The sequence below is a fragment of the Vicia villosa genome, unplaced genomic scaffold (assembly GCF_029867415.1).
Source record: "Vicia villosa cultivar HV-30 ecotype Madison, WI unplaced genomic scaffold, Vvil1.0 ctg.001235F_1_1_3, whole genome shotgun sequence".
Taxonomy (NCBI): domain Eukaryota; kingdom Viridiplantae; phylum Streptophyta; class Magnoliopsida; order Fabales; family Fabaceae; genus Vicia; species Vicia villosa.
In genome coordinates, this window is record NW_026705544.1 from 156,860 (window position 1) to 166,072 (window position 9,213).

The 9,213-nt window shown below is 34.4% G+C and overlaps 1 protein-coding gene across 1 annotated transcript; it reads left to right on the forward strand.

Annotated features, from left to right (window-relative positions):
- Positions 1–2,260: 2,260 nt before the first annotated feature.
- On the forward strand, positions 2,261–3,615 carry LOC131634125 (scopoletin 8-hydroxylase-like). Its single transcript, XM_058904787.1, has 3 exons — positions 2,261–2,824; positions 2,901–3,243; positions 3,349–3,615. The coding sequence occupies exons 1-3, from the start codon at positions 2,334–2,336 to the stop codon at positions 3,598–3,600; spliced, it is 1,086 nt and encodes a 361-aa protein (XP_058760770.1). The 5' UTR covers positions 2,261–2,333; the 3' UTR covers positions 3,601–3,615.
- Positions 3,616–9,213: the final 5,598 nt, after the last annotated feature.

Genomic DNA, 9,213 nt, shown 5'->3' on the forward strand with positions numbered 1-9,213 from the left:
AGTTTATTTATTTGGGTCTGGGAAAAAATCTAAGAGGGTGTATCTATCAGTGGGCTTAACATTCTAAGATTGTCACCCAATATTAGGTTAAATTAAAATATTATTTTGAAGTTTAATAAATCCTAAACAAATAGTCATTTCTTATTATTATTACTAATATTATCAATAATTATGTTCTTATCATGTTGCAGTATTTTACAAATCTAACTATTTTGCTAAATATCAATGTTATTAATCTAACCATTATAAATTAATATTTAACAAATGTTATTATAAAAGTATTGACTGCAGTCAACAATATTGATTTTTTTGACTTTCATATGTAGATTATTTCAAGAAGGGGCACATGAGTTATGTCATTTATGGCCATATACATTGGATTCTTAAGACAAAAAAATATAGTTGTTAAGGCAGACGGTGCAAAAAACAAAAACAAAAAACAATTTTGGTAAATGAGAATGGTCCTACAAACAAAAATAAAAAATAATATTGGTAAATAAGAATGGTCCTACAAACAATAATAAAAAATAATTTTGGAAAATGAGAATGGTGAAACAAACAAAAACAAAAAAATTATATTGAGAAATAAGAATGGTGCAACAAACAAAAACAAAAAACAATATTGGGGAATGAGAATGGTGCAAGAAACAAAAACAAAAAATAATATTGGAAAATGAGAATAGTGAAACAAACAAAAATAAAAAAATAATATTGGGAAATGAGAATGTTCCTACAAACAAAAACAAAATATAATATTGGTAAATGAGAATGGTCCTACAAACAAAAATAAAAAATAATATTGGAAAATGAGAATGGTGAAACAAACAAAACAAAAAAAATAATATTGGGAAATAAGAATGGTGCAACAAACAAAAACAAAAAATAATACTGGGGAATGAGAATGGTGCAACAAACAAAAACAAAAAATAATATTGGTAAATGAGAATGGTCCTACAAACAAAAATAAAAAATAATATTGGAAAATGAGAATGGTGAAATAAACAAAAACAAAAAAATTATATTGGGAAATAAGAATGGTGCAACAAACAAAAACAAATACAATATTGGGGAATGAGAATGGTGCAACAATCAAAAACAAAAAACAATATTGGGGAATGAGAATGGTGCAACAAACAAAAACAAAAAGTAATATTGGTAAATGAGAATGGTCCTACAAACAAAAACAAAAAGTAATATTGGTAAATGAGAATGGTCCTACAAACAAAAATAAAAAATAATATTAGAAAATGAGAATGGTGAAACAAACAAAAACAAAAAAATAATATTGGGAAATAAGAATGGTGCAACAAACAAAAACAAAAAACAATATTGGGGAATGAGAATGGTGCAACAAACAAGAACAAAAAATAATATTGGTAAATGAGAATGGTCCTACAAACAAAAACAAAAAATAATATTGGTAAATGAGAATGGTCCTACAAACAAAAATAAAAAATAATATTGGAAAATGAGATTGGTGAAACAAACAAAAACAAAAAAATAATATTGAGAAATAAGAATGGTGCAACAAACAAAAATAAAAAACAATATTGGGGAATGGTGCAACAAAAAAAAATAAAAAATAATATTGGTAAATGAGAATGGTGAAACAAACAAAAACAAAAAAATAATATTGGGAAATAAGAATGGTGCAACAAACAGAATCAAAAAACAATATTGGGGAATGAGAATGGTGCAACAAACAAAAACAAAAAATAATATTGGAAAATGAGAGTGGATGAGGATGTCGTAAATTTGGCCATAGTAATTTGGGGAGAAAGAAAATCTAATTCTTTTACAGGTGAAGAGAAGATGAGATAGTATCGAGACATAGAAAGGTACGAAGAATGATAGCTACTATGAAAAATTCAAATGAATATTTTTTATTTTGAAAGATTAATTACTTAAGGTTTAATTATGTGATTAGTCTTTACAAATATATCATTTTTTGATATTATCAATACAAATTTTTGTGTTTGAATTTTGTGTAATTTTCTTTTACTTTTTGTGCTTTGTTCTTTTATTTTAAGGTAAAGAACTATTTTAGTATTTTAGTTCCTCACAAAAATTGGAGAGGTCAAATAAATTCATAAATAAAAAATAGTATCTATTTAATTTTTTGCTAAATTTAATCAAGTCGTATTAGTCCTTATGTCAATATATTTTTAAACCGTTTTTTTCTTACTTTTTAACCGCGGCTGAACTCCTTATGTGTATTATTTTTCACTTACAAAGACTTATAAAAGCATATCACTCATGTTACATTCGTTAATAAGTTTCCTTCTTTCACAACAATTTCCTCTTAATCCAAGCATAAAAAATTGCACACTTTCATGGCACAAATTTCCAACTCCTCAGATTCATTGTACAACTTTGTTGTAAAAGATGGAAATGGGATCAAAGGTTTAGTTGACTCAGGTTTATCAGAGGTTCCAAAAATATACATACAACCCATAAACAACAGAATCAACAAACTAAACTCAAAACCATGTGAAATTCAACCTATTGATTTATCAAAACTCAATGGGCCAGAACATGAAAAAGTGGTGGATGAAATTGTTAGAGCTGCTGAGACACTTGGATTCTTTCAAGTAGTGAATCATTGTGTTCCTCCCGAGTTGTTGGAATCACTTAAAGATTCAGCACACTCTTTCTTCAACTTGCCACCAGAGGAGAAAGTTATTTACCGCAATAGTGCGAGTAATACGAGATATAAAACTAGCTTTGTACCTGAGTTAGAAAAAGTGTTGGAATGGAAAGATTATATCAATATGGTTTATAGTTGTGATGAAGATGCTCTTCAACATTGGCCTAATATATGCAAGTAAGTCGAATCTAATTTAGCATACATATTAGACATTATAGGTTTTGTTGAATTATTTATTTCTCTCAATTTGCAGGGAAGTTGCACTTGAATATTTGAAGTTATCATCCAAGATAGCGAGAGACTTATTAAAAATATTAATTGATAAACTTGGAGTGAAACTAGATGATTCAAAAATGGAGAGTCTTATTGGTACGAAGATGGTTAACATGAACTACTATCCAGCATGTCCATATCCAGAACTCACCGCCGGTACAGTGCGTCACTCAGACTCCGGAACTATCACAATTCTTCTTCAAGATGGAATTGGTGGATTGCATGTTAAATCAGAAGATGAGAGTAATGATGAAAAAGAAGTGTGGCTTGAAATTCCTCCAATCCAGGAAGCTTTAGTCATCAATGTTGGTGATGCTTTAGAGGTTTGATATATCTTTAAATCAAAAAATACGACATAGTTAAAATCTTAAAATTGTACTAATGTACTTTGCATCATAACTAATAATCCTTTTGTATTTTACTTGAAGGTACTTAGCAATGGAAAATATAAAAGTGCTGAACATAGAGTACTGACAACTTCCACACAATCAAGAGTATCAGTTCCAATGTTCAGTCTTCCTATGTTTACTGAGAGGATTGGCCCATTTCCAGAATTGGTGAAGAAAGATGGATTTGCTGGTTATAGAGATGTCTTGTGGCAGGATTATATGGACAACTACTTTAGGAGTTCTCATGATGGAAAAAAGACTCTTGAGTTTGCAACAATCAACTCTACTTAATAATTCTATAAAAGAGAGTATGATGTATGTGTTTAATTTTTTAAATGAGTTTTAATTTAGAAGTCAGTGGACAAATAAAAAGTTCTTGTAGTGGAAAGTGTCATACCCCAAAATTTGCCCTCCGCATTTCATCCTCAATAATTCAAGGTTCAAGGGACTATTCAAAGCAGCATTCTCCTATAAATTGGAATAGAGGTGTGGATAATTGGTATTTTGGGACCCAAGCGCTTGGGCACAATTAACACAAGGGTTTTATCATTTTTGGGGGTATTTCAGGGTTTTACTAATATTTTGATTATTATTTATTTTAACATGACTAACTATTTGTAGTTAACATTGTTAATTGTTGTTAATATTAGGATTTTTTAATTAGCTTTTATTAATATTATTATTGTTTTTATTAGGTTTTTATTTTTAGGTTTTATTAATTATCATTAGTTTATATTATTATTATTATCATTATTAGTAATTAACATTAGTTAGTATTATTAGTAAATATTATTATCACTAATTATTATTATAGGATTATCTCTAGGATTAATAGGTTTAGTCTTGGTAGGCCCATTAGGTTAAAAAAACAAAAAAAACTAACTAAAATAGATTAATATAAAAAAAGAGAGAGGATGCTGGAAGGAGAGGATTGGCCGCTAAAAATTGGCTGAAGAACCATATTTTGGAACTCAAAAAAACCGTGAAAACTCAGGCCAAAAAAAGAAAATCGAATTCATTATTAAAGGTCAGTTCAAGGAGTCCTGGTGATCAAAACACGTTTCTGGCACATGATAGAAGGTTTCTCGGTGATCCTCAAAGGCCGCAGCATCAAGAGTCACGGCGAGACTGGTCACGGTTTGCTCGAGATTTTCCGGTTCCGATTGCTATGATTCGTGTAGCATAAACTTGTTTTAATTATATATTTGTATTCATATACGTGTGTATGTTGCTTCTGGATTGTTTGTTTGAGGTTTTAGTGCAAAAATCCTCATTCACCATTGATAGGTTTTGGAGCTTTAAATTGGGATCCCTCATTACAGGTTGAATTGGACGAAGATGGTGGTACCGATGCACTCAGAGAATGATTTCGGGGTGAGTTATGTCTTCTTCGCGATTTATCGAGCATGTTGGTTGGTTTGGATTCTTGCAGGGTATGGGTGTTCTACGCTTTTTGCAGAAAAAATGAAGGAGGAAGAAAGACAATGGGGGGCGCGGCTGTTGGTGCTGGAAAAAGTAAAACTTGATTTCGTTTATATAATTTTCGATTTATTATAGAATCAACTAATACACATGGCGCAGGTGGCTAGCGTAGCAGTTGCTTTTCCCCAAGAACCTGGGTTCGATCCCCAGTGTTCTGCATTTGTTTTAATTATTTCATTTGCCAAGCCTTGCCTTCAGATCCGGTGTACTAACTGGAGTAAGGCTTACGTTGCGCCTCCAGCCATCAGCCACAGGATCTCCAATGATCCAGATCTAACGTCCACGACTGAAGGCTCACCATGCTCACTCAAAAAATGCACCACACAGGATAATACGCCCAGGTTTATTTAAATATTATTCATATAATCATGTAATTACTCTTAACTATTATATGTATGTATATATGATTTAATTTTAAAATAATTAATAGTAAAATTCAATTAGGGTTAGTGGATATGTTTAGGATTTCCTCCCGATTATTTCGATCCTATCGATTTAATCTATTTAATCTTAATTATAAAAATCACAAAAGCCCTAGAAAAGTCTATTAAGATATTAGGGTTTGCTCCATCCCATTTGCCCAAAGTATCAAAGATATTAGGATTTAATTTATTATTCGTTCCGACTAAATCTATTGGTCGCGATGGTTAATAATCGATTAATTTAACTAATCAAATCCTCTAAATTAAAATTCAAATAAATTTATTTTGCTAAATGGTTTTAACCATCTTATTGGTTAGGATGATTAGCATATTTCCCCTTATCAGTTCGTTATTATTTGTAATCGAAACTATCGGTTATGAGGGGTAACGATAAATTAATAAATTAATAATTAAAATACATCAATTCGCTAAAAGTGATAATCGAATCAATCGATTAGAATTGCCAGCAATCCTTTACTAATCTCTTAACTATGGTGATCAAACCTATTGATCATTGCGGTTAATTGTGCCAAATCAGGGTTGTACGCCCAAATCCAAAAACACTTCCCAAATCTAAAACATTCAAAACACTTCAAATCAAACTACGGATTTTCATCCTTATTCAAACTACGACAGGCTATTCAAAGCCTTCAAACCTTCAAATCAAATTTCAAACCTTAAGGGCGTACAACCCGTCCCCCGAACTACGTTGACTCTGATTCTCCCTAAGGAGATACGTAGGCACTTGGCAACAAGGCGAGTCCCCTTCCTTCAAACCCTAATCATGTTCAAATAATTAGCCTCTAACCCTATTTTACTGTCTGTCATCTTTCTTTATGTTTTGCCGTAAACCTTTATCTTTAAGTGTTAGCCTTTAGGAAAGGGTTGAGGGTGCCTAACACCTTCCCTCGATTTGAATATAGTATCTTACCCCGAATCTCGTATCTACGTAGGGTTTCCTATTCGCCCTTCAGAATAGGTGGCGACTCTAAAAGCTTAATTTTTAGGCAGGTTGCTACAGCTGGCGACTCTGCTGGGGATAACTATAACGGTGAATTACTATGCTCCTATAGGCTTTAGGCTTTGGCAGGGTTTAGGTTTGGCAACTTTTTAGGGTTTGGCTAACGCGCCTTTTTCAGGGTTTGTAATTATTTTTTATTTTTTATTTTTTTTTAAATTTGTTTATTAATTTATTTTTATTTAAAAAATATTTAATTATTCAGGATATGTTTATATCTGATCACTTATGTGAATATATTTATATTTTTTATTGACTATTATATTTTTATATACTGCTGGATATATTATGTAGTGTTAAAACCTTAAGTGTGGGGGTTAACTTTGAGACCAAAAGGGGACATGAATCGCCATACGAGTCTCACTGATAACTCCACTCGGAGTGGGTTAGGTATTCGGAAAGGTCCGAAACGAAGCTTGACTTTGTGGAGGGCTGGACTGGATACTTAGCTGATCTCTCCGGGAACCTACCCCAAAAATTCGAACCTCATGGATAAAATGAGTTGTTCCAAAATCCGAAGAGACGAAAAAGTCTCGGAGGCTACGAACGACCCCATGAGACCTTCTAGAACACTCCCAAAAAAAGGGTAGGCTCCCTAGAGCCGCTACGTCGAACCTATGAACCTAGGACTTTTATGCTGCTGTTCTCTTCATATGTTTGCAATTTATATACTTCGAATATCCATGTGTTTCGATTTTGCAGGTATCCCCACGTGGTCCCTAGCCTGTAGGGACTCTAATTTCTAAAGATCATGTCTTTCCCACGAAGGACATCACCATCTATGCATCCCCTAGCCTGTGGGGATTTTATTTTTATATCCTTGTATTCTTACAACTGCGTGTCCTTCCCACGAAGGACATTTCTATTAACGCACGTCAATTGGCCTCTCGATGGCCATGCGATCTAGTGACTGTCTCGAACGGTCATCTCGTGCCTACACCCACGCACTCCCTAGCATATAGGGATTTTCTGTTACATCTACGTGTTTTCACAATGACGCGTCCTTCCCCGAAGGACAACTTCACTAGCATGCGTTCGATTGGCCTCTCGATGGCTATGAAATCTAGTGACTGTCCTGAACGGTCACTCCATGCTCATTCCCGCGCACCCTCTAACTTGTAGGGTTTGGATCTCCATTTACACATCACATCCCTAGCCTGTAGGGATTTCTCTTCGTCCATATCGTCCTTAGATAGGGTGTGTTCCGCATAGAGAACTTTCCCACGAGGGACAAATTCATTGGTACACGTTGATTGGCCTCTCGATGGCCATGAGACTTGGTGACTGTCTTGAACGGTCACCAGCCGCTACCTCCTACATACTCTCGAATCCAAGGGATTTCCCTTAGCGTGTCATAATATTTACCCTGTAAAGATTCCAAGAGGGTCTAATGTCGCCTCTAAGGCTATCCCTAGGATCATATGTTACACGTCTGCATTGCATACACGGAGTTACAATATAAGGAGTCTCTCGCTTACGCGTGCATTTGCATTTTCATGCATTCATACATTCACATTTGCATTTCTATCTTCGCCCGCATCCATACCAACCATGCTAGCCGGTTTCCCGAAACTCCCAAAAAATCAAAGGATCGTAGACTACGGAGCAAGGAGAATAAAAGATCTTAGTCTTGCTAAAGAAAAAAAAGATGCCTTTCTCCATGCCAGCCGCATGTCCATGCCTTGTCATAACAGGATTATGAATACAATGAAGGTTGTCATCAAGCAAGGATTAGTCCAACTGGGGCAATATCCTGAACAAAGAGGCACAACTACGATGGAGGGAATTCGACATATGTCAGCCCCACACCAAGAAAAAGGGGTCATAGGTGATACTATCCTTAGGAAAAGCAAAAGAGGTTCAGTCAAAGGAAACTCATGAAGTTCCGATACGACGAAAACCCACCGCTAACGATTTATTCCCGCCAGGTTTGACATGTCCAAAGAAAATTCGAGGTTGCCCTCATTTCTACAAGTTTAAGAATCTAAGGAGTGAAACAAGGTCAGTGGATCTACAAAGGAGATTATCCCTAGGATCAATAGGTGTTTACCGTGCTCACAATTTCAACCCTTACGACCGCTAAGTGTTACTCAAGATAAAAGTTGTACCTTCGGATTAGTAATTCTAATGGGACAACCATGCAGGTTTTGGAGTCAATTCATTCACTCACTACCATGACTTTCCAGTCACACACTTCTATTTTTAGGGTTATTAACAAACTTGAGGGAGAATGACGAATACAAAAACTAAGTCCAGCTAAATATATGCTTTCAAGGTAAGACCGAGCCGAGGATGTACAGGCATTGTTTCCATTCCCAAACAGTGGAAATATAAGGATGTTAATCCCTCGTCACCCCCTCGAGCCAGAAGTCGGAGTTTTCTTCTACTTTTTAAATAAACCTTGATTTCAACCAGGGGCAGGGTAGATTTCAATTAATTCAATGGTGTATTTTGGCTGTCAAGAGAATCACTCAATCCAAGCAAAGGATCAAGCAAAGCAAAGGTTCAAGCATATTTTCTTCCTCGCATTCATCAAAGATTGAGGAAGTAATGGAGATAACATTCACAACAATCTTCTTCCTCATTACATCATTCAAGATCGAGGAAGTATCAAAGGCGAAGCTTACAAATCAAAATCGACATGGCAGTCACAACATTCAATATCCAAGGATCAATCTCAAAAGGAGTATTCAAAAGAAAAAAAGTGCCCGCTAAGTCAAAACGGAAAATTTCATAAAAAAAAAAAACAAAAATGACTTAGGAAAAATTTAGGGCATCCCGATGGATCAAACTCAAAAGGGTTGGTTCATGCAAAAATAAGGGAGAAATACAAAGGATAATCTTGTGACTGCTAAATCATCGAAGCTTCTCATAAACGCTTGGATCTTTACAACATTTTTCATCAGGGCTTGGATCTCTACTAGGGCTTCTGCTCAACATCAAAACCAAAGTGGTTCTCTTGCAAATAAAGCACATCCATTG

What these genes read in the sequence shown, in the direction of transcription:
- LOC131634125 (XM_058904787.1), top strand. Translation starts at nt 2,334, where the DNA reads ATGGCACAAATTTCCAACTCCTCAGATTCATTGTACAACTTTGTTGTA. An exon ending in CATTGGCCTAATATATGCAA is followed by an intron (nt 2,825 to 2,900) that starts GTAAGTCGAATC and finishes CTCAATTTGCAG; the next exon opens with GGAAGTTGCACTTGAATATT. An exon ending in ATGTTGGTGATGCTTTAGAG is followed by an intron (nt 3,244 to 3,348) that starts GTTTGATATATC and finishes TTTTACTTGAAG; the next exon opens with GTACTTAGCAATGGAAAATA.